Below are 25,579 nucleotides of genomic sequence, written 5' to 3'. Positions count from 1 at the left end.
GGGGGAAAGGGAGAGGGGGGGAAAAGGGAGAGGGGGGGAAAGGGAGAGGGGGGGAAAAGGGAGAGGGGGGGAAAAGGGAGAGGGGGGAAAAGGGAGAGGGGGGGAAAAGGGAGAGGGGGGGAAAAGGGAGAGGGGGGGAAAAGGGAGAGGGGGGGAAAAGGGAGAGGGGGGGAAAAGGGAGAGGGGGGGAAAAGGGAGAGGGGGGGAAAAGGGAGAGGGGGGGAAAAGGGAGAGGGGGGGAAAAGGGAGAGGGGGGGAAAAGGGAGAGGGGGGAAAAGGGAGAGGGGGGAAAAGGGAGAGGGGGGAAAAGGGAGAGGGGGGAAAAGGGAGAGGGGGGGAAAAGGGAGAGGGGGGGAAAAGGGAGAGGGGGGGAAAAGGGAGAGGGGGGAAAAGGGAGAGGGGGGAAAAGGGAGAGGGGGGAAAAGGGAGAGGGGGGGAAAAGGGAGAGGGGGGAAAAGGGAGAGGGGGGGGAAAGGGAGAGGGGGGGAAAAGGGAGAGGGGGGAAAAGGGAGAGGGGGGGAAAGGGAGAGGGGGGGAAAAGGGAGAGGGGGAAAGGAGAGGGGGGGAAAGGGAGAGGGGGGGAAAGGGAGAGGGGGGGAAAGGGAGAGGGGGGGAAAGGGAGAGGGGGGAAAAGGGAGAGGGGGGAAAAGGGAGAGGGGGGAAAAAAGGGAGAGGGGGGAAAAAAGGGAGAGGGGGGAAAAAAGGGAGAGGGGGGAAAAAGGGAGAGGGGGGAAAAAAGGGAGAGGGGGGAAAAAGGGAGAGGGGGGAAAAAAGGGAGAGGGGGGAAAAAAGGGAGGGGGGAAAAAAGGGAGAGGGGGGAAAAAAGGGAGAGAGAGAGAGAGAGAAAAAAGGGAGAGAGAGAGAGAGAAAAAAAGGGAGAGAGAGAGAAAAAAAGGGAGAGAGAGAAAAAAAGGGAGAGAGAGAAAAAAAGGGAGAGAGAGAAAAAAAGGGAGAGAGAGAGAGAGAGAGAGAGAATAGATGGAGGTGCAAGGTAAGTTGGTGTGAGTAAGGATGTGCTGGGGTAAAGTAGGGAAGGCAGAGTGATGGGGATATGATGAGTGGCATAGCAGGATGAGGTTGAGTGTGGCTTTGCAGTACCATTTCGTGATCTATTGAGATCATTGAAAGGTTGCAGCACTTCAGCCAGCTCTTCCAGACGACATCCCTGCTTTTGCCCTCTAATGCAATGTGCAACCAGGCTGCATTGGTGTCCTGGGGAGGTCTCTTCCGTCCATTGGAATGGAAGAGAGCTGCTCTGCCTGCTGTCATAGGAGAGCCTGGGTGCAGCCGTGCACCTTTGTGCAATGTTTGCAGTAGCTCAATGCTGCAAAAGACTGAAAGAAGAACTGTCAAAAAAAAAGTAGGGAACGGTCCCTTTAAGGAAACCGGCTAATTACATCATCAGACGACATCATCAGACTGGCCTCCAGTTAATTGGCCGGGAAACCCGAAGGGCAGACTTAACAAGCCCAACCATAGAAGATTCAAGGGAGTGTGCAGACTGCTCTTCGGAACAGGTTTCCCACGCTGCATCAATGCCGCCCACATCGAACTCGCCTCTGTTGCCGTAATTCCGGCCAGAGAGTCGGGATAAATGTATGTTTTTCAGATTGGAGATATATGACTAATGGTTTGTCACAAGCATCAGAGGCTGGAATCTTTGTTTTCAGTTACATACAGTATTAATTTGGACATTTGTACAAGAATAATATGTACATTTACTGATATGAAATTAGGAGGCACAGTTGAAGAATACAGGAGACTGAAGAAGGCCACAGATTAACGGAGAGCGCAGAGAGATGGCAGATATGTAGCAACACATATTAGAAAAGAGAGTAGTGAAAAGTATGCCCTCGGTGGTACGATCTTTAACAGATGGAGGACGAGAGCAAACTAGAGGTGCAGAAAGAGATTATTCAACAACAATCTGCCTTTCTATAGTGGCTTTAACATAGTGAAACGTCCCAAGGAACTTTCACAGAAGTGTTATCAAACAAAATTTAACATCGAACCACTAAGGATATATTGGGGCAGATGACCAAAGGCTTGGTCAAAAAGGTAGGTTTTAAGAAATGTCTTAAAAAAGGAGGGAGAGAGGTAAGGAGGGAATTCCAGAGCTCAGAGCCGAAACACTGAAGGCACAACTACCAACAGTGGAGCAATTTATTCAGTCCATCGTATCTGCACCAGCTCTTTGTTCGCACAATCCAAAACTAATTCCACTGCCCTGCTCTCCCTATAGCCCTGTATCTTCCTCTGCTTCAAATATTTATCAAATGTTCCCTTAAAAGATGTAATGGTCTCGGTCACCAGAACCCGAAACATTGTATGCTCAAAAAACACTGCCGAAATAATTTTCTCCTCACTGAGATGATTTTAAACTTGATTAAACCACTTGACAATCATCATAGGCAGTCCCTTGGAATCTAGGAAGATTTGCTTCCACTCTTAACATGAGTTCTTAGGTGGCTGTACAGTTCAATACGAGAACGACAGTCTCTGTCACAGATGGGACAGATAATCGTTGAGGGAAGGGGTGTGTGTTATATATGTAAGCTTGTATTTACTCTGTACAGCCACCACAGGGCTCATCCCCTGGAGTCCCAAGGGATCCTATAATCCCTTGGGAGCACAGGTATTTAAGGAGGCCTCACAGGTTGAAGAGGCACTCTGGAGACCTGCAAGAACAGACTACGGTCACACTTTACTTTGAGCTCAGTGTTCAGTCTGGCTCTTTCTCCATACATAACAGTGGGTGGGACTGGTTTGCCGCACATTCTTTCCGCTGCCTGCGCTTGATTTTTGCATACTCTCAGCAATGAGATTCGAGGTGCTCAGCGCTGTCCCAGATGCACTTCCTCCAATTAGGACGGTCTTTGGCCAGGGATTCCCAGGTGCCAGTGGGGATGTTGCACTTTATCAGGGAGGCTTTGAGGGTGTCCTTGTAACGTTTCTGCTGCCCACCTTTAGCTCTTTTGCCGTGAAGGAGTTCAGAGTAGAGCGCTTGCTTTGGGGGTCTCGTGTCTGGCATGCGAACTATGTGGCCTACCCAGCGGAACTGATCAAGTGTGGTCAGTGCATCAATGCTGGGAATGTTGGCCTGGTCGGGGATTTGTAGGATCTTGCGGAGACATCATTGGTGATATTTCTCCAGCGACTTGAGGTGTCTACTGTACATGGTCCATATTTCTGAGCTATACAGGAAGGTGGGTATTACTACAGCTCTGCAGACCATGAGATTTGTGGCAGTTTTGAGGGCCTAGTCTTCAAACACTCTTTTCCTCAAGCGGCCAAAGGCTGCACTAGCGCACTGGAGGCGGTGTTGGATCTCGTCGTCAATGCCTGCTCTAGTTGATAGGAGGCTCCCGAGATATGGGAAGTGGTCCAGTGTCCAGGGCCGCACCGTGGATCTTGATGACTGGGGGGCAGTGCTGACTAACTCCCCAACCAGAGCAGTCCCTTTTCATATTAGCACGATCAAAGCCTTTCATAATTTTAAAAACCTCAATTAAAATATCTCCTCTTGGCCTTTTGTTCAGTGGCAATAATCCCAGGCATTCGAGTCTCAACTGTAGTTTTCCAAACCTGACATCATGTTGGTGAATCTACACAGCACACTTACTTTAATCTGCTTTCTTATGATGCAGCACTAAATACTATACATTGTACTTTTAACTGTGGCCCAACCAGTGTTTTGTATAAATGTATTACAGGTACTTCTTTACTGATCGACTCTGTGTTCCTATTTATAAAAACCAAAATGCTGTAGACTTTTTAATGACTTTACACACTTAAGGAATTATGTAATCATACCAGTTAATCCACTCCCTTCAGGTATCTTTCCATTGAATGTATAATCTCATTCCTAAGTTTTTCCCTCCCAAATTTCACATTTATCCACATTAACTTGCATCCTGTTTTCTTGATCTTTTATAATAATTATTTAGCGCTTTATCCCTTGGTGCTTCAGGAGGCATAAGCAATACAGATCAGGAGCCAATATAGATCAGCATTAACAGTGGATATGAACAAGTGGGACTTTGTCAGCTGTGGTTCAGTGGGTAGCACACCTGTCTCCAAGTCAGAAGGTTATGAGTTCAAGTTCCACTCCAGGAACTTGAGCACATAAATCCAGGCAGACACTCCAGTGCAGTATTGAGGGAATGCTGCACTGTCAGAGGTGCCGTCTTTCGGATATGTTAAACCAAGGCCCCGTCTGCCCCCTCAGGTTGACATAAAAGATCCCATGGCACTATTTTGAAGAGCAGCGGAGTTATCCCTGGTGTCCTGGTGAATATTTATCCCTCAATCAATATCACAAAAAAACAGATTATCTGGTCATTATCACATTGCTGTTTGTGGGAGCTTGCTGTGCACAAGTTGGCCGCCATGTTTCCCATATTACAAGTGACTACACTCCAAAAGTACTTCATTGGCTGTAAAGTGCTTTGAGACGTACGGTGGCCACGAAAGGCACTATATAAATGCAAGTCGTCGTCTTCTTTGTGTGAGACAGCTGACTTGCACACATCAAAGTCCCACAAACAACCAATGATACGGATAGTAGTTCAGCAGGATTAGCCTGAAAGCCTCAACTTGGCGGTTCTCTGCAGATAGAGTAAACTACTGGGATTTTTTTTGTTTTTGAACCAGATAATCTACTTTATGATATTTAGGAGAAGAAATGTTGGCCTTGGAGAAATGCCTTCTCTTATCTACCTGTAAAGTAGGACTGCTGTTTTTAAATCTGCTTAACATCTGATCTAAAAGACACCTCCCACAATGCAGTACTCTCAGTACTAGTGTCATGCTAGATGAACAAATCCTGGCATGGGGCTTGAACCAGCAACTTTCTGACTCAAAGAAAACTGATACAAACTGGTATTGGGAAAAAGGCAATCATTTAAAATGGAATTGGATAAATATGTTGAAGGGAATATAAAATGTTACATGAAAAGGCTCTACATTAGGTAGCACGAGCACACACATTAGAATTGCCAAACCTCCAGGATTGTTTTAAGAGTCTCCAGGAATTAAAAGATTAACTTCCGTGACACTGCAGAAAGCACATCAGGAGAAAAATCATACGGTATTATTTTTTTTCCAGTTTCTTTGAACCCTTTCATTTATTAGTTAAACATATTAGAGATGGGGGAAATGCTTGACTGGATAAGAGGGTTGGAGGTCACAGGGTGAGACCTCCAGGATTACATTCGACCAGAGTTGGCAACCTTAACAGGCATGACGGGCCAAATAACTCCCTTGCTGTTGGAATTCCTGTAGCCAGTACCCAATGACTAAAACTCCACATAATTCGCGCAAACTGATGCTTGAGCTTATTCAAATTTAATAACGCCAATATCACACACACACATACCATTCACTAACTCCAGTTTAATTGTCTTTTTTAGTTACAAGTTACATCAAACGCATATAATTCACTGAACCGAACCTGGGACGCCACATATTTATACCGCGGAACCTGCTTTTGGAGGCGGGAGAGGTTAAAAGATTAATCATAGCATTACAATATCAAGGAGTGTTATTCCCAAAAGTCTCATTCGTAACAGAGGTACAAGGATTGTCAGAATGCCGCTCGCGTTGGTCAGCAACAGGCTGGCCGAGAATTAGACTCTAATAATAGCCACAGCTGCCGCTCTGTGCCTTCTGCCGCAGACTGATCTCGCCTTACCTCTCCTCTCCCACCCCAGCTCCCGTTGAAAACGCCGCTGTTATCTTCCTTCAGCCCCAGCTCTTTAAGCCAGCCGTAACGGGGCTGTTGAATGAGGAGGGTGGACATGGCTGCAGATGGCCTCCAGGTGCACAAAGCCTTCCTTCCCCTCAGCAAAGGCCTCGCGAGGGAGAACGTTACTTGCAGCATAATACGGCAGAGAAATGCAAATCAAAAAAAGAGTCCAGCACAATCCGTGGAGCCGAAAGCCTGCGCCTGCTAATGTGATTGGTAGGAGCGGGGTGCGGCCCACACGCAGGGAAAGACATGATGCAAGGAACAGGAAGTGGTGCAAAACACACAGAACTTGGATGACAAAACTTCTATTGGAAGAGAGCGACTGCTCTGCCCTGAAAATAGAGCCGCTGCTCAGCCCTGGGCTCTCAGTACTGGAGAAATGTATATAGAAACATAGAAGTTTACAGTGCAGAAGGAGGCCATTTCGGCCCATCGTGTCCGCGCCGGCCGACAAAGTGCCATGCAGCATCCCTAAAGGTTACATATAAACCTATGAACAGTGACGCAAAGAGCACCCAGCCCAACCAGTCCGCCTCACGCAACTGCGACACCCCTTATACTAAAACATTCTACACTCCACCACAACTCCCGGAGCCATGTGATCTCCTGGGAGAGGCAAAAACCAGATAAAAACCCAGGCCAATTTAGGGAGAAAAACTCTGGGAAAATTCCTCTGCGACCCATCCAGGCGATCGAAACTAGTCCAGGAGATCATTCTGGCTGTATTCTATTCCCTGCAGTACTTACCATTATATCTGCTCTGTCCAACAAAAGGTCATCCAGTCTAATCCCAATTACCAACTCTGGGTCCGTAACCCTGCAGGTTATTGCACTTTAAGTGCCCATCCAACCATCTCTTAAAAGTGTTGAGGGTTTCTGCATCCACCACTCTTCCAGGCAGCGAGCTCCAGATCCCCACAACCCTCTGCGTAAAGAAGCCCCCCAGCTCAAATCCCTTCCAAACCTTCCACCAACCACCTTAAAACTATGCCCCTTCGTAATAGACCCCTCCACCAATGGAAATACACCCTTACTATCCACTATGTCCAGGCCCTTCAATATTTTGTACACCTCAATGAGGTCTCCTCTCACCCTCCTCTGTTCCAATGAGAATAAACCCAGCCGATCCAATCTGTCCTTATAACTGATTCTCCATTCCGGGCATCTCCTCTGCACCCTCTCTAATGTAATCACGTCCTTCCTATAATACAGCGACCAGAACTGCACACAATACTCCAGCTGCGGCCTAACCAAAGTATTATACAATTTAAGCATAACCTCTCTGCTCTTACATTCTATGCCTCAGCCAATAAAAATAAGCATTCCGTATGTCTTCTTAACCACTTCATCTACCTGGCCTGCTACTTTCAGGGATCTGTGGACCAATGGTGGAGCTTTGGAGGCGTGGCCTATTCAGTTGGAGCTGTGCTGCTGAGAGAGAAGGAACTCCCTGCTGAAGCTCCTGTATGGAAGGCCTGGAGTGAGCCCTGAGACCAGCCCAGAAAGAGGAGGAGAGGGCTGGCTTACTGCACATTCAACGTCCAGAGGGAGAGGAGGAGAGCAGAAAATGTATCATTTATTACTACTACAGAGAGTTGGAGAGAGGGGGAAAAGAACATCCTGAGAAAACACCATCCAGTGTGGAAGGAGGGAGAGCCATTTCTACAATCTTCGACAGATGGGTGTGTTTTGGTGCATTCCCCGAAAGACTTTGTTGTATCAGTGGGGGGAGGAAAGAAGACAATTCGAGGGCCGGAACATCGCGGGGGGGTGTGTGTGTGTGTGGGGGTCTTGCTTACAGCTAGGCCCCACACACCACTGAAGCACCCCTCCCCCATTGCCTAGCCTGGGATAGCTGGAGCTACCTGGCTGAAGTAGCACTAATCACCCTATTAAACATCATTGGGAGTGTGTGCCTGGGTGGCTCCAGCTACCCCAGGTGAAGACATCTTCTCCCCCCACTCGAAGACCATTCTACAAAGACTGTGTTTTTTGCCATCTGGGGAGTGCACCCCAAGAAACACCCACCCATTGCTGTGAGGGGAGACCTGCCCTCGCAGTTTCCCACCCACTTTCTCTCTCTCTCTGTCTCTTCCCTCTCTCTCTGAGAGCCCTTTCCTCCTAATTTTAAAAACAATTAAGACAACTGAGCAGAGGGAGCAAGGCCCCTCCCCATTCGTTAACTCGGGGAGAGGTGAGCCCCATTAAGAGCTCCCTCTGCTCAAAAAACCAACGAGGCCAATTAAAGACCATTAAGGCCTGTGACTTTGGGGTGGGTGTAGCCCTTAAAGGGACCCTGTGATGGTGACCCCATCCACGCCGGTGGCAGGGCCAGCTAGGACATATGCGCAGGCGGCGTCCACATCCACGGCACCTCCTGCTGCCCTGCCACCGTTCAGACTGATAACTAAAAAACACGGGGTCAAGAGCTACACTCACCCCACAATGAGCATTGAGGAGTGCGTGCGGGCGATGGCTGGGGTAGTCGGCACCTCGGCCTTTGTCGCAGCCTCTAAGATATCTGGGAAGGCTGTATTCTTCCTGGGGTCGGAGCGGGCGGTGTCCCTGGCCCTCGAAAAGGGGCTCACGGTGGGCGGGACGTTCCTGCCGGTGGACCCTCTCGAGGCCACCGCGCAGAGGGTCATCATTTCAAACGTCCCGCCCTTTGTTCCCACTGAGCTCCTCCTCCCTCACCTACACCAACTGGGGGAGGTAAGGTCGGGGATCAACCCCATACCGCTCGGCCTCAGGGAGAACAGCCTGCGCCACGTGTTCTCCTTCCGCCGCCAGCTCTTTGTCCGGCTGGCGCGGGAGGAGACAACAGAGGGCAATTTTAATGTGGTGCACGAGGGGACTGCCTACCGCGTCTTCTGGACGTCGGACGGCGTGCGGTGCCATGCCTGTAGGGAGGTGGGGCACGTTCGCAAGAACTGCCCTGCCTCCAAGGCCGCCAAACCACCGAAGGCGGCCAAGGCTGGCGCCGCCGCCACCCCTCCCCCTAGTAGCGTCGGCGTGCCGGGAGCCATGGGTGCGCGGGCATCGTCGGAGGCCTTTGTTTTCACGGCCTCTGGCGGGGGGGAGGGAGATCGTCCGATCGGAAGGAAGGCGCGGAGGAAGGCGAAACATCTCGAGGCGGGTCCCCTCAGTGCGCCAGACAGCTTGAACACCGCACTCAGCCCAACCCTGACATCGGCGAGCGCAGGGTGCCCTGAGCCCATGCCCGAGCCCTTGACCAATATTACAGAGGGGCTCGGGCGCGGGCAAGAAAAGAAAAAGGGGGGAGTGGAGCGGGAGGCCTCGGCAGACATGGAGGTCTCCCTGCCTCCGCGCCCCCCCCAGGAACAAAAGGAGGCGCCGCTCCAATGAGGCGGAGGGGGAACAACATCCCCCCGCGGAGGAGTCGGTACCCGCCGCGTGTCCTGCGTCCCCCACCAGCGCCCCCAAACTGCGCCGTAGGCAGGAGGAATCTGTCCCCGGGGAGGGTGAGACAGTCGAGGCTGCCCGGCCTCTGCCTCCCGGGGATGGCGTGGAAGATCTGCCTGTCGTGGGGGGCGTGGGGCCAGCGGAGGAATGCATTGCTGCCGGGTCGAGCGTCCCGGGGACTGAGGCGGGCGGGGCTGAAAAGGCCGAACCTGAGCCCGCCCAGCTATTAACCAACTTCCCCTGGGTGTCGCTCGGCCCGGAAGAAACGGAAATTATGAATAATTTTAACGATTCTGTACATGCTGGGCCGGGGGGTGGCGGCGGGGAGGGGGAAGAACAACAACCCTCGCCCCCGACTTTGGAGCTGGGGTACTTGGAGGACCTGGAACATTACTTTGGCCAGGTCTCTCCGTGTTCCCCGGTTCCTGGGGCGGAGGAGGAACCCCTTCCGCTGTCACTTCCTGACCCAGCACCACTTTTAAAAGAGCCCAGTGGAGACTCCTCTGTTGACGATCCTGGGGGTGGGATCGGGGCAGAGCCAGGGCCGGATGGAGTGGCCGGGCCGTTTGCCATAATTCGTGCGGTCGACGGGCCGGCTGCTAGCGGCGACCTCCCGGAGCGGGACGGGGACTCGGTGGAGGACGCAGGTGAAGATCTCGAGTCCATCACCAGTGAGGCGGTGGATCTCCTCGTGCCCGCCGCTGAGTCCCCCCTCATTCCCGTAGAGGAACTCCGGGACTTTTTGGTCCAGAGCCAGGGTCGCCGCAACCGAACCCATCTGGCCCGGGAAAGATGGTCCGAGCCGGGGCTGCTCATCGCTTCCGTCCGCGTCGCCGCTAAAACCATGGCCGCGGGCGGGCCCTTATCAAAGGCGCAAGGCCTTGAGCTGCGCCGGCTCAAAAAGTTCCTCGCTGGGCTGCTGAAGGAGTGGAGGGCAACAAACGACTCCACTTCCCCCACCACAATAGGTTAGGTAGAGGTTGCACTATGCTTTTGTCATGAAGATAACCATAGCCAGCCTCAACATCAACGGCAGCAGAGAGGCACACCGTAGATTTAACAACTTTTCGCTCCTGCGGGAGGGGAAATATGCGGTGTGCTTCCTGCAAGAAACCCACACCGTTCCGGGAGACGAAGCCACGTGGCTCCTGGAATGGCAAGGAGAGGTCCGCATGAGCCACCTCACTACCACTTCTTGTGGGGTGGCCATCTTGTTGGCCCCGCATTTTCAGCCGGAGATCTTGGGGGTCGAGGAGCCCGTGCCAGGCCACTTGCTGCACGTCACGGTTTGCCTGGGGGACGTGCCGCTCCATCTCGTGAACGTGTACGCCCCTCAGCCCGGACCGCAGCAAACGCGCTTCTTCGAAGAGGTGTCCGCTCTTCTTGGCTCCGTCGACGTCGGCGACTGCATTGTCCTCGGGGGGGATTTTAACTGCACCCTCGAGGCGAGGGACCGCTCCGGTGCCCCGCAGAGCATGACGGCGATGGAGAAGTTGAGGGACCTGGTCGGGTCCTTCCACTTGGTGGACGTCTGGCGAAATCTCCATCCCGACTCCAGCGCCTTTACTTGGGTGAGGCCTGGAGTAGGATGGTCCAGAGTCGACCGCCTTTACGTGTCTCGGGCGTACGTTTCCTGCGTCCCGGCGGCCTCCATGCGACCGGTGCCGTGTTCGGACCACCACCTGGTGTGGGCGGAGCTCGCTTCGCTCCGCGCGAAGACGGGGTCCGCGTACTGGCATTTTAACAACCAGCAGCTGGAGGACGTGTGGTTCCAGGACTTGTTCCGTCGTTTCTGGGCCGACTGGAGAAGGAAGCAGGGGGGCTTCCCCTCCTTGAGGCTATGGTGGGACGTGGGCAAGGCTCACGTCCGCGTCTTCTGTCAAGAATACGCGAGGGGGTCGACCAAGAGGTGGGCGGCCAGGGTCGGGCGCCTAGAAAAAGAGGTGCTCGACCTGGAGTCCCGTCTCGGTCAAGTCGTCCAGGACCCGGCCCTGCGGATGGTGTACGAAGCGAAGAAGACCACGCTGAAGGACCTGCAGCTCGTCGGGTCCCGAGGCGCGTTCGTGAGGTCGCGGATCCGGTTCCTGCGGGATCTGGACCGCGGCTCCCCCTTCTTCTACTCGCTGGAAAAAAGACAGAGTGTCCGTAAGCAGCTCTTGACGCTGCTGGCCGACGACGGTTCTCTCGTCTCGGATCCGGAGGGCGTCAACAACAGGGCCCGTGAATATTACGGGGCTCTGTTCTCTCCGGAGCCGTCCAGCGAGGAAGCGCGTAGAGTTTTGTGGGAGGACCTGCCGAAGGTCGGCCCGGAGGGCGCCGAAAATCTGGAAACTCCGCTAAGCCTGGCGGAGCTGACCGGTGCCCTCGACCGGCTCTCGAGGGGAAAAGCCCCGGGGCTGGACAGGCTGACCGTGGAGTTCCATAGGGCGTTCTGGGAGGCAACTACGCGAGGGTCCTGGGGGAAAGTCTTGCGACCGGGGAGATGCCCCTCTCTTGGCGCAGGGCAGTCATCGTCCTGCTGCCTAAGAAGGGCGATCTCTGCCTCCTTAAGAACTGGCGCCCGGTCTCCCTCCTCAGCACGGACTACAAAATCTTCGCCAGGGCGATGTCTGCTCGCCTTGGCGCCGTGCTGGACCACATGATCCACCCCGACCAGTTCTACACGGTCCCGGGCCGGACAATCCACGATAACATCCATCTGGTCCGGGACCTCATCCATCATTCCCAGGAGGCTGGTCTGTCGGTCGCCTTCCTATCTCTCGACCAAGAGAAGGCGTTCGACTGGGTGGATCATGACTATCTGTTCGGAGCTCTGCGCGCTTTTGGGTTCGGGACGCATTTCGTCGCCCGGATCCGACTTTTGTACGCCACCGCGGAGTGTCTGATAAAGGTTAACGGGTCCTTGACGGCGCCCCTTCGCTTTGGGAGAGGGGTGCGCCAGGGATGCCGCATGTCCGGCCAGTTATATGCCATCTGCGTGGAACCTTTCCTGCGCCTCCTGCGGACGAGGTTGACGGGACTTGCTCTGCAAGGGCCGGGCGTGGAGGTCGTCCTCTCGGCTTACGCCGATGATGTGCTCCTCGCGGTAGAGGATCCCACTGACCGGAGGATGCGTGAGTGCCAGGAGATTTACTCGGCCGCATCCTCTGCCAGGATCAACTGGGAGAAATGTTCCGGACTCCTGGTGGGTCAGTGGCGGGTGGACTCCCTGCCGGAGGAGCTCAGGCCTTTTGCCTGGAGCACAACCCATCTCCTCCATCTGGGAGTCTACCTTAGCCCCGACAAGGAAGCCTGGCCGGCGAACTGGCAAGAGCTGGAGGCCAAGGTCGCCGCTCACCTAGGGCACTGGACAGGACTGCTCCAAGTGCTGTCCTACAGGGGTCGAGCGCTAGTCATAAACCAGCTGGTGGCCGCCATGTTGTGGTACCGACTGGTCACTTTGACCCCTCCCCCTGCGTTTGTCACCAAGATACAGAAGATGCTGGTGGACTTCTTCTGGAACAACAGGAAGCACTGGGTCTCTGCTGCGGTCTTGAGTCTCCCGCTTGAGGAGGGCGGTCAGTCGTTGGTGTGCGTCAGCGCCCAGCTCGCGACTTTCCGTCTTCAGACCCTGCAGAGATACCTTTACGTCGAGCCCCCTTCCAGGTGGCATGCTCTGGCGACGTATTTCTTCCGCCAGCAGCACAGCTTCAACTACGACACGCAGCTCCTGTTTGTGAGCTTGGGGGGCGTCAGGACCGCCTTCCAGGAGCTGCCTGTCTTTTACAAGGAACTCATCAGGGTCTGGAACAAAGTCTCCACCAAGCGCAGCTCTCCACCGGCTAGAGTGGCAGCTGTCCTGCAGGAGCCGCTGCTCGGGAATCCGTACCTCCACGACCGAGGTTTTAGGTGGCGGTCGGACGAGAGGGCTGTGGCTGGTGAGGTGACCAGGGTCAGGGACCTGCTCGATGGCGGAGGAGCGGGCTGGATGGCGGTGGACACGCTGGCGCGGCGCCTAAATTCGGCCGACGTCCGCCGCGCGGCCGATGCCATCGTGTCGCTAAAAACAGCTCTGGGTCCCGACTCCGTTAGGTGCATCGAGGAGGTTCAAGCACGTGGGGAGATCCCATTCGAACTGACCCCCGTCCGGATGGAATTCCTCATCGGCGCCAAACCCCGGAACCTCTCTCGGGAGCAGGCGCTTCACAACTTGAGCCTCCTCGGGAAAATCCCCTCCGTGCCTTTCAGTTACGCGCGGAGGGGTTTCCTGTACGGGCTGCTCCTGCACACTCTCAACTTTGCCATCCTCGCCTGCCGTCCGGACACGCCATGGCGTACCATCTTGCCGTCCGGAGGAGGCAGGGGTCCCCGATGGAGAGCACTCTACGCGGGAGTCCTCCCGCTATTTATCGGGGACTTGGCCTGGAGGGTGGTGCACGGAGCAGTGCCGTGCAATAAATTTTTAAGCCGCTTCACGGGCTCCCAGATCGCCTGCAATTTCTGCGGTCTGCAAGAGTCCGTGTTCCATGTTTTTACCGAATGCACGAGGTTGCAGCTCCTGTTTTATTATTTAAAGGGGCTGCTCCTGAAATTCTGGCTGCACTTCAGTCCCACACTCCTGATCTTTGGGCACCCTGTGCGGAGGGGAGCGGGTAGGTCCAAGGGCCTCCTCGTAGGACTGCTCCTGGGCACGGCCAAGGGTGCCATCAGCCGGTCCAGGCAGCGGGCGGTCGAGGGGGTCGTTCAGCCTGACTGCCTGCCTCTCTTCCGCGCGTACATCCGCGCCAGGATGTCCTTGGAGATGGAGCACAGGGTGTCCACCGGTACGCTCGCGGCCTTCCGCGAGAGGTGGGCACCGGAGGGACTGGAGTGCATCATCACGCCCGGCAACCAAATTTTAATTTGATTTTATGTTTTAAAGTTGAATTTGTTTTAATTGCCGGTGTTTTTAGTGTCCCCCTCCCCTTTTATAGGGGGCACTTGGAGAAAAAAAAATATGATTTTAGTGCCTAAAAAAAGCCACAAACACAAAAAAACAACAAAAAAAACCCCAAAAAAAACAAAAAAAAAGGGCCTTGAGAATGTTTGGTGTGTACCCCAGATCGGGGGGACACGATTTAATGATTTAATGTTTTAGGTTCCTCCCAAAAAGAGTTCTGTGGACAAGCACTCCAAGGTCCCTTTGTTCATCTGCACTATTAAGTGGCCTACCGTTTAATGTGTATACCCTTTCCTTATTAGCCCTCCCAAAGTGCATCACCTCGCACTTCTCTGAATTAAATTCCATTTGCCACTGCTCTGCCCACCTGACCAGTAAATTGATATCCTCCTGCAGCCCATGACGTTCCTCTTCATTATCAACCACACAGCCAATTTTAGTGTAATCTGCAAACTTATTATTCATACTCCCTGTATTCAAAGCTAAATCGTTGATATATACCACAAAAAGCAAGTGTCCCAGTACTGAGCCCTGCGGAACCCCACTGGAAACATCCTTCCAATCACAAAAACATCCATCAATCATTACCCATTGTTTCCTACCTCTAAGCCAATTTTGGATCCAACTTGACACATTGCCCTGTTTCCCATGGGCTTTAACCTTCATGACCAGTCTACCATGTGGGACCTTATCAAAAGCTTTTCTAAAGTCCAAATATACTACATCGTACGCACTACCCTCCTCAACCCTCTTGGTTACCTCCTCAAAAAATTCAATCAGGTTAGTCAGACACGATCTTCCCTTAACAAATCCATGCTGACTGTCCCTAATTAATCCTTGCCTTTCCAGTTGCAGATTTATCCTGTCTTTCAGGATTTTTTCCAATAATTTTTCCACCACTGAGGTTAGGCTGACAGGCCTGTAATTACTCGGTCTATCCCTTTCTCCCTTCTTAAACAAGGGTACTACATCAGCAGTCCTTCAATCCTCCGGCACCATGCCCAGATCCAAAGAGGACTGGAAAATGATGGTCAAGGCCTCTGCTATTTCCTCTTTTACTTCACTCAACAGCCTGGGAGGCATTTCATCCGGGTCTGGGGACTAATCTACTTTCAAAGCTGCTAAATCCCTGACTACTTTCTCTCTCACTATATTTATCACACTCCTCCTCAATAGCAGTTTCTGCATTGCACCTTTCTTTTGTGAAAACAGATGCAAAATATTCATTAAGAACCCTCCCAACATCTTCTGCCTCCACACAAAGATTACCCTCATTGTCTCTAATAGGCCCTAGCTTTTCTTTAGTTACCCTCTTGCTATTAATATATTTGTTATGTATTCAACCAGCATTGTAACCCATGTATAATCTGACCTAAGTTGTACACTGTGAGAACAATGACCACTAGGTGGGAGACACTCCTAACCTGGACCTTCAGGTATAAAAGGGAAAGCTCCACCCACCTTCATCACTTGAGTGCTAAGAAATAAAGGACAGGTCACAGACTGACCTTCTCTCAAGCATGGGCCTCGTGTGCATTCATACTGTATAGTAAAGACGTATCAATGGCAACGAGAAACTGGGATTTAAACCACGCGAGCATGGCCACGAACAGAACAGACGAGAGGTACTGTGTTAAGGAATGGTTGGGACTGAGATTCAACATTGTTAAAGCAGCACACACTTCTCCAGGCAGACAAGGGCAGTCAGGCATGCCCCAACATGTAGTCGAACCCAGAGGGGGAGTTCGACAGAGAAAATGGCAAGTTGAACGGCGATTCACGCCATTGCAAGGGACAATGCGGCCAGTAATGGGGCCATCAACACCTGTTAATGGCGCACTCAAGGACAATAACAGGGGCAGTCAGGGACGATCGACTGGCAAGGGACCTTTTGTTTCCAACAGCAGCTCATGTTGGAGGCGTGGAGGCACACACTCAGCCGGAGTTTGCAGAGATGAGCAAAATACCTGCAGAAATTGCAGAAATGAACGCTGGGGGAAATCGCTGGAAGCTGAAGTTCAGCGAGTTCATGTGGAGCACGTATACAATTCATACACCAGGACGCCACCGATAATGATGAAAGTGCTCCTCAATGGCATCCCAGTATCAATGGAGCTAGACCCGGGGTCCAGCCAGTCCCTGATGGGTATCAAACAGTTCGAAAAGTTGTGGGTGTCCAAGGTCAGGAGGCCAAAATTATCGCCGATTGACGCACAGCTACGGACTTACACAAAGCAGATTATTCTGGTGCTCGGCAGCGCCATGGTAGTCGTGACCCACAAAGATTCGGAGAACAGGTTGCCACTCTGGATTGTCCCAGGGGACGGTCCCGCACTACTGGGGAGGAGTTGGCTTGCTGTCATGAACTGGAAATGGGGCGATGTCAATGCAATTTCCTCTGGGGAGCGAGTATCATGCTCACAGATCCTGGACAAATTTGGCTCATTATTTCAATCCAGCATCGGCACTTTCATGGGGGCCAAGGTAGTGATTCACATAAACCCGGATGCCAGGCCAGTATACCACAAGGCCAGAGCGGCACCGTACATGATGCGGGAAAAGATAGAAGGCGAATTGGACTGCCTGCTGAGGGAAGGCATCATCTCGCCAGTCGAATTCAGTGACTGGGCGAGCCTGATCGTGCCAGTGCTCAAGGCGGATGGGTCGGTCAGGATATGTGGTGATTACAAGGCCACCATCAATCGGGTGTCACTCCAAGACCAGTACCCGCTACCGAGAGCGGAGGACCTCTTTGCAACGCTATCCGGTGGCAAACTTTTTCCAAAATTGGACCTGACCTCAGCTTACATGACCCAGGAGCTGGCGAGTGAGTCAAAGAAGCTGACCACCATCACGACACACAAGGGGTTGTTTGAATAAAACAGATGTCCGTTCGGGATTCGCTCGGCCGCCGCGATCTTCCAACGAAATATGGAAAGCCTCCTCAAGTCGATTCCAGGGACGGTGGTTTTTCAGGACGACATCCTCATTACGGGTTACGATACTGAAGAACACATCCACAACCTGGAGGAGGTGCTATGCAGACTGGACCGGGTAGGGCTGCGACTGAAAAAGGCGAAGTGCGTCTTCCTAGCTCCAGAGGTAGAATTCCTGGGGATGAGGGTAGCAGCAGACGGGATCAGCCCTACTACGTCCAAGACGGAAGCGACCCAGAGAGCACCCAGACCCCGTAACACGACAGAGCTGCGTTCGTTCCTGGGGCTCCTGAACTATTTTCGTAACTTTCTTCCCAAATTGAGCACGCTGCTAGAGCCGCTACACGTACTCCTACGCAAAAGTCACAAATGGGTCTGGGGGGACAGCCAGGAAAGGGCTTTTAATAGAGCACGCAATTTGTTATGTTCCAACACTCTGTTAGCACAAGTTTCTTACATGGGTCGTATAGTGTTAACGTGCGATGCGTCGTCCTATGGTGTCGGATGTGTGTTGCAGCATGTCAATGCCAAGGGTCAGTTACAGCCGGTAGCTTATGCTTCCAGGAGTCTATCCCAGGCAGAAAGGGGTTACGGGATGGTAGAAAAGGAGGCGCTCGCATGTGTATATGTGGTAAAGAAAATGCACCAGTATCTGTTTGGCAGGAAATTTGAGCTGGAGACAGATCACAAACCCCAAACGTCCCTTTTGGCCGACAACAAGGCCATAAATGCAAACGCATCGGCCCGCATACAGAGGTGGGCACTCACATTAGCTGCCTATGACTATACAATTCGGTACAGACCGGGCACTGAAAACTGCACCGATGTACTCAGCAGGCTCCCACTAGCCACCACTGTGGGGGCTACCGAGCATGCTGCTGAGATGGTCATGGCTGTTGAAGCTTTCGGAAGCGAAGGCTCACCCGTGACAGCCCATCAGATTAAAGTCTGGACAAATAGAGACCCGCTATTGTCTCTAGTCAAGAGATGTGTCCTGAATGGGGACTGGGCAGCCACGTAACAGGGCATGCCCTGAGGAATTTAAACCATTTCACAGGCGCAGGGATGAACTCTCGATTCAGGCCGATTGCCTATTGTGGGGAAACCGCGTAGTCATGGGCAGAGAGGTGTTCATCAGAGAACTCCACAATGAGCACCCGGACATTGTCATGATGAAGGCAATTGGCAGGTCACACGTTTGGTGGCCAGGGATAGACGCAGATCTGGAACTTTGTGTTCGCAGGTGTAACACGTGTGCCCAGCTGGGCCATGCACCCAGGGAAGCCCCCCTTAGCCCCTGGCCATGGCCCGCCAAGCCTTGGTCACGCATCCATGTGGACTACGCAGGTCCTTTCATGGGGAAAATGTTTTTGGTTGTAGTAGACGCCTACTCCAAATGGATCGAGTGTGACATTTTAAATTCTAGCACATCCTCTGCCACGGTAGAAAGTCTACGGGCAATGTTCGCCGCCCATGGTCTACCAGACGTCTTGGTCAGCGACAATGACCCGTGCTTCACAAGCACTGAATTCCAGGACTTCATGGCAGGCAATGGAATTAACCATGTCAGAACGGCACCGTTCAAGCCGGCCTCAAACGGCCAGGCAGAACGAGCAGTGCAGATAATCAAACAGGGGATGCTCAGAATCCAAGGGGGTTCCCTACAAAGGCGCTTTTCACGCCTCCTGTTGGCCTATAGATCCCGACCACACTCGCTCACAGGGGTTCCACCCACAGAACTGCTAATGAAAAGGACGCTCAAAACCCAGCTATCCCTTATACACCCCACCTTGAAAGAAATTGCCGAGAGCAGGCTCCAGCCATAATATGACTACCATGACAGGAATGCGAGGGCGCGATGTATTGATGTAAATGATCCTGTTTTTGTCTTCAACTACGCTGCAGGGCCCAAATGGCTCGCAGGCACTGTGATTGCCAAAGAGGGAAATAGGATTCTGGTAGTTAAACTTACCAATGGACAAATCTGCCGCAAACACGTGGATCAAAAAGGAGGTTCAGTAACCCCATAGAAGAAGCAGAGGAAGAACACGATGTAGAGTTCACTCCATCACAGGTGATCGCACACCGGAACCAAAGGGAGGAGAGCCCAATCACTGTGGGCAGTCTGGATAGGCCTGAGGCACCACAAACAGCAGACACTCAGGCCAGCGCCCAACAACCAGAATCCCAACTCAGGCGCTCTACAAGAGAGCTTTAACCACCAGAGAGACTCAACCGTGATCCCGATAAGACTTTGGGGGAGAAGTGATGTTATGTATTCAACCAGCATTGTAACCCATGTATAATCTGACCTAAGTTGTACACTGTGAGAACAATGACCACTAGGTGGGAGACACTCCTAACCTGGACCTTCGGGTATAAAAGGAGAAGCTCCACCCACCTTCATCACTTGAGTGCTAAAAAATAAAGGACAGGTCACAGACTGACCTCTCAAGCATGGGCCTCATGTGCATTTAAACTGTATCGTAAGGACGTATCAATATTTATAGAACATCTTAGGGTTTTCCTTAATTTTACTGGCCAAGAATTTCTCGTGCTCTCTTTTGGCATTCCTAATATCCTTTTTAATTTCTCCTCTTAACTTTCTATGGGCCCAAGTTTCGGCCTCAGTTGCTCCTGACTTTTTGAGCAACTGGTGTAGAACGGAGTATCTTAGAAATTCAAATTCTCGGCATTTAGTTTGCTCCAGTTCTAGTCAGTTAGAACAGTTTCACTTTGGAACAGAATTTTTTTTTCAAAAGGGGGCGTGTCCGGCCACTTACGCCTGTTTTCAAAGTTTCGGCAGTGAAAACTTACTCCAAACTAACTTAGTAAGTGAAGATTTTTGTACGTTCGAAAAAACCTTGTCGACACTTTAGAAAATCAAGCGTGGGTTACAAATTAGGTGTAGGAAATGGCGGGGGGGGTTTAAAGGGAAGTTTACAAACATTAAACACTTCAGTTTTACAAATAAAGAGCCATCATCAATAATAAATGATAAATACATCAATAAATCAATCAAAAAAAATTAATAAAAAATAATTTTTTTTAAAAAAATCAATAAATATAACATTTTCTACATACCGACTGCAGCACCGGGAGTCCTCCAACAGCGTGCTGGGACGGTCCCCCCAGTGTGTCTCTGTCAGTGTCTCTATCTGTCTGTCTGTGTGTGTCTCTCACTCTCTCTCTGTCAGTGTCTGTGTTTCTGACAGCGAGGGTAGGGGGAGAAGGGGGGGAGGGGGATGGGGAGGGAGAGAAGGGAGGTGGGGGGGGAGAAGGGAGGTGGGGGGGAGAAGGGGAGAAGTGGGGGTGAGAAGGGGGGAAGGGGGCAAAGGAGAAGGGAAGGGGGCAAAGGAGAGAGGATGTAGGGAGGGAGGGGAGGAGAGAGGATGTAGGGAGGGAGGGAGGGAAGGAGAGAGGAGAGGGAGGAGAGGGGGATGGAGAGAGGAGAGAGGGAAGGAGAGAGGAGGGAGGGAAGGAGAGAGGAGAGGGAGGAGAGAGGGATGGAGAGAGGAGAGAGGGAAGGAGAGAGGAGGGAGGGAGGGAAGGAGAGAGGGGGGAGGGAAGGAGAGGGGGGTGGAGGGAGAGAAGGAGGCTGAACGGCCGGGCCCAAGACCTCGGGCTAGATTTACAGGTAGGTGGCGTCGGGTCTTGGGCTGGGGGGGGGATGGAGTCGCGGAGGTCGAGTCGCCGGGGGGGGGCGGGAAGCGGGAGTCGAGTCGGGTCGGGAGGAAGCAGGAGCTGGGCGTGGGAGGAGTCTTATTCACACAGCCCCAGTGAGGCCATTCGGCCAGGGCTAGGGGCTGCGTGCTTCGGGCCCCGCCCACACAATTTTGGGCGCCTGGAGCTACTGCACATGCGCGCCCACTGTAGCGCGCATGTGCAGAGGTCCCGGCACTGTTTTTAGCGCAGGGACCTGGCTCCGCCCCCCACAGCTCGTGCTGCGCTGCGCCCGGCTGCAGAAGACCTGCAGGGAGCCGGAGAATAGGGAAGTTTTTTTAGGCGCACTTTCTGGCGCGAAAAACAGGCGTACAGGTCCGGGCTGCGCCGTTTTAGGCACGTCCCGAAACTTGGGCCCTAAATTCCTCTAAAGCTTCGATTGTATTTAGCTGTTGATGTATGACATAAGCATCCCTTTTTTTCTTAATCCTCCCCTGTAAGATCCTAGACATACAGGGGACTCTGGAATTATTTTTTCCACTCTTTTTCTTTAAGGGCACATGTTTGGCCTGAGCCTTCCAGATCTCCTCCTTAAATGCCTCCCACTGTTCTGACACTGATTTACCCACAAGTAGCTGTTTCCAGTCCACTGTGGCCAAATCACTCCTTAACTTAGCAAAATTAGGTTTTCCCCAATTCAGAAATTTTATTCCAGGTCTATTCTTGTCCTTATCCATAAGCAACTTCAATCTGACTGAATTATGGTCACTGGCACCCAAGTGCTCTCCCACTAATACCCCTTCAACCTGCCCAGCTTCATTCCCCAAAACTAAATCCAAGACCGCCCCCCTCTCATGTTGGGCTTGCGACATGCTGACTAAAAAAGTTCTCTTAGAAACATAGAAATTTGGTGCAGGAGCAGGCCATTCAGCCCTTCGAGCCTGCACCGCCATTCAATAAGATCATGGCTGATCATTCAACCTCAGTACTCCTTTCCTGCTTTCTCTCCATACCCCTTGATCCCTTTGGTCGTAAGGGCCATATCTAACTCCCTTCTGAATGTATCTAACAAACTGGCCTCAACAACTTTCTGCGGTAGAGAATTCCACAGGCTAACCACTCTCTGAGTGAAGAACTTTTTCCACATCTCGGTCCTAAATGGCTTACCCCTTATTCTTAGACTGTGACCCCTGGTTCTGGAACTCCCCAGCAACGGGAACATTCTTCCTGCCTCTAACCTGTCCAATCCCGTTTCCATGACATCCCCTCTCATTCTTCTAAACTTCAGTGGATACAAGCCCAGTTGATTCAGTCTCTCCTCATATGTCAGTCCTACCATCCCAGGAATCAATCCGGTGAACCTTCGCTGTACTCCCTCAATAGCAAGAAATTCCTTCCTCAGATTAGGGGACGAAAACTGAAAACAATATTCCAGGTGTGGCCTCCCCAAGGCGCTAAACAACTGCAGTAAGACCTCCCTGCTCCTATACTCAAATCCTCTCACTATGAAGGCCAACATGCCATTTGCCTTCTTCACTGCCCCCTGTACCTGCATGCCAAACTTCAATGATGATGGACCATGACACCCAGGTCTCGTTGCACCTCCCCTTTTCCTAATCTGTCACCATTCAGATAATATTCTGACTTCCTGTTTATTGTGTTCCTAACACAGATGAGACTGCACACAGTGAGGTTAAAGTAACAGTGACCTCAGACTCTATTAAGACACTCCAGAGTGAGGAACAGGCCTGAGGGGCCGGCTTATATACAGTGCTCCCAAGGGATGCTGGGCTCCCTTAGGACTTCAGGGGATGCGCTCCCTGGTGGCCGAATATGGGAGTGCATGCTTTACAGACACACAACATCACTCCCCCCCTCAAAGTCAAAGTGAAAACTATTTGCAAGGTGAGGCGGTCGGGAGACTTTCTTTCCCTGGTGGACCGCCTCGGTACAAATGTCTGTTCTGGTGTGTTGGCTGTGCCCTCGCTGGGCTGGCATGTTGTTGGCCCTGCAGGGCTGCTGAGTGAGCCTGGCCTTGCTGGGCTGTCGGGCGTGATGGGTACGATTTCCTGGTCCGGGATGGTGTCGTTGATCCTTTGGGTGTGTGTTGTGGGCTCGAAAAAGGTGGTGTCTGCTGTGGGTTGTTCAGGGCAGTCTGTGAACTGCAGCCTCATTTGGTCCAGGTGCTTTCTGCAAATTTGTCCATTGTCTAGTTTGACTGCAAACACCCTACTCCCTTCTTTAGCTATCACCGTGCCCGCGATCCACTTGTGACCATGTCCATAGTTTAGCACATATTACAGGGTCATTCAGATCAATTTCCCGTAACACAGTGGCGCGACCATCATTTACATTTTGTTGCTGCCGCCTGCTCTCTACCTGATCATGCAGGTTGGGGTGGACCAGCGAGAGTCTGGTTTTAAGTGTCCTTTTCATGAGTAGCTCAGCCGGGGGCAACCCTGTGAGCGAGTGGGGTCTCGTGCGGTAGCTGAGCAGTACTCGGGACAGGCGGCTTTGGAGTGCTCTGCCTGCCCATTGGAGGCTGGTTTAAACGGGGTCGAGGTGACATGTTTGATCTCATTGTGGGTCATGAATTCTTTAAATTCGGCACTGGTGAAACATGGCCCGTTGTCACTGACCAGTATGTCAGGCAGGCCGTGGGTGGCAAACATGGCCCTCAGGCTTTCAATGGTAGCGGTGGTGGTGCTTCCCAACATTATTTCACATTCAATCCATTTTGAAAAAGCATCCACCACACCAGGAACATTTTACAGAGAAACGGGCCCGTATAGTCGACATGGATCCTCGACCATGGTCTGGAGGGCCAGGACCACAAACTTAGTGCTGCCTCTCTGGGCGCGTTGCTCAACTGAGCACACACGCGGCATTGCTGTACACAGGACTCTAAGTCAGAGTCGATACCGGGCCACCACACGTGGGATCCGGCTATCGCTTTCATCATTACTAGACCCGGGTGTGTGCTGTGGAGATCCGAGATGAACGTCCCCCTGCCCTTTTTGGGTAGCACTACATGGTTACCCCACAACAGGCAGTCTGCCTGAATGGACAGCTCGTCCTTTCGCTGCTGGAACGGCATGATTAGCTCTTGCATTTCAACGGGGATGCTGGTCCAGCTCCTATGCAGTACACAGTTTTTTACTAGGGACAGCAGAGGATCTTGGCTGGTCCAAGTCCTAATCTGGCGGGCAGTGACAGGTGATTTATCATTTTCAAACGCTTCCATGACCATCAACAAGTCTGCGGGTTGCGCCACCATCAACAAGTTTGCAGGCTGCGCCATTTCCACCCTCGTGGTGGGCAATGGTAGCCGACTGAGAGCATCCGCAGAGTTCTCGGTGCCTGGCCTGTGGCGGATGGTATAGTTATACGCTGATAGCATGAGTACCCACCTTTGTATGCGGTCTGAAGCATTAGTATTTATCCCCTTATTTTCAGCGAACAGGGATATGAGGGGCTTGTGATTGGTTTCCAACTCAAATTTGAGGCCAAACAGGTACTGATGCATTTTCTTTACCCTGAACACACGCGCTAATGCCTCTTTCTCAATCATGCTTTAAGCCCCCTCGGCCTTAGACAAGCTCCTCGGGGTACAGGCGACAGGTTGCAACTTCCCCGCAATGTTGGCTTGTTGTAATATACACGCGACTCCATACGACGACGCATCACATGCTAACACAAGTCTTTTACACAGGTTATACAATACAAGCAGCTTGTTGGAGCATAAAATGTTTCTGGCTTTCTCAAAAGCAATTACTTGGTTTTTTTCTCCATACCCAGTTCTCACCTTTCCGCAATAACACATGTGAGGGCTTAAGAGGGTGCTTAACCCCAGTACGAAGTTACCAAAATAGTTGAGGAGTCCCAGGAACGACCACAGCTCCGTGACGTTCTGTGGCCTGGGCGCGTTCCTGATAGCCTCTGTCTTGGCATCTGTGGGCCGAATGCCGTCCGCCGCGATCTTTCTCCCCAAAAACTCCACTTCTGTTGCCACGAAGATGCATTTCGACCTCTTCAGCCGCAGCCCTACGCGATCCAGTCACTGGCGGACCTCCTCCAGGTGCTCGACGGTATCCCAATCCGTGACCAATATGTCGTCCTGAAAAACTACTGTGCGTGTTACCAACTTGAATAGGCTCTCCATGTTTCTCTGGAAGATCACTGCAGCCGACCGAATTCCAAATGGGCATCTGTTGTAGATGAACAGTCCCTTGTGCGTGTTGATGCAGGTGAGGCCCTTCGAAGACTCCTCCAGCTCCTGCGTCATGTAGGCTGAAGTCAGGTCGAGCTTAGTGAACGTCTTGCCTCCTGCCAGCTTTGCAAATAGGTCATCTGCCTTAGGTAGCAGGTATTGGGTATGGGTAGAGCTGCAGAACACCAAAGGGCAAAAAACGTTAGTGGGAGTTGTGTACAGACCTCCAAACAGTAGTAGTGATGTTGGGGAGGGCATCAAACATGAAATTAGGGGTGCGTGCAATAAAGGTGCAGCAGTTATAATGGGTGACTTTAATGTGCACATAGATTGGGCTAACCAAACTGGAAGCAATACGGTGGAGGAGGATTTTCTGGAGTGCATAAGGGATGGTTTTTTAGACCAATATGTCGAGGAACCAACTAGGGGGGAGGCCATCTTAGACTGGGTGTTATGTAATGAGAGAGGATTAATTAACAATCTCGTTGTGCGAGGCCCCTTGGGGAAGAGTGACCATAATATGGTGGAATTCTGCATTGGGATGGAGAATGAAACAGTTAATTCAGAGACCATGGTCCAGAACTTAAAGAAGGGTAACTTTGAAGGTATGAGGCGTGAATTGGCTGGGATGGATTGGCAAATGATACTTAAGGGGTTGACTGTGGATGGGCAATGGCAGA

The 25,579-nt window shown here is 52.1% G+C and overlaps 1 protein-coding gene across 1 annotated transcript in view; it reads right to left on the bottom strand.

Moving 5' to 3' along the window:
* The window catches only part of aldh7a1 (aldehyde dehydrogenase 7 family, member A1), a 66,999-nt gene extending 61,022 nt beyond the window's left edge, over positions 1 to 5,977 (bottom strand). Inside the window, exon 1 of the mRNA XM_070883018.1 lies at positions 5,693 to 5,977. Coding sequence (XP_070739119.1) covers positions 5,693 to 5,881 — 189 coding nt within the window. The 5' untranslated portion in view covers positions 5,882 to 5,977. The remainder of the gene's footprint in view (positions 1 to 5,692) is intronic.
* Between the last annotated feature and the right edge of the window lie 19,602 nt (positions 5,978 to 25,579).

Source organism: Pristiophorus japonicus, chromosome 1, assembly GCF_044704955.1.
Source record: "Pristiophorus japonicus isolate sPriJap1 chromosome 1, sPriJap1.hap1, whole genome shotgun sequence".
Classification (NCBI taxonomy): Eukaryota; Metazoa; Chordata; class Chondrichthyes; family Pristiophoridae; genus Pristiophorus; species Pristiophorus japonicus.
The sequence above is the reverse complement of the archived record's forward strand: the minus strand, read 5'-3'. Positions and strand labels throughout refer to the sequence as shown.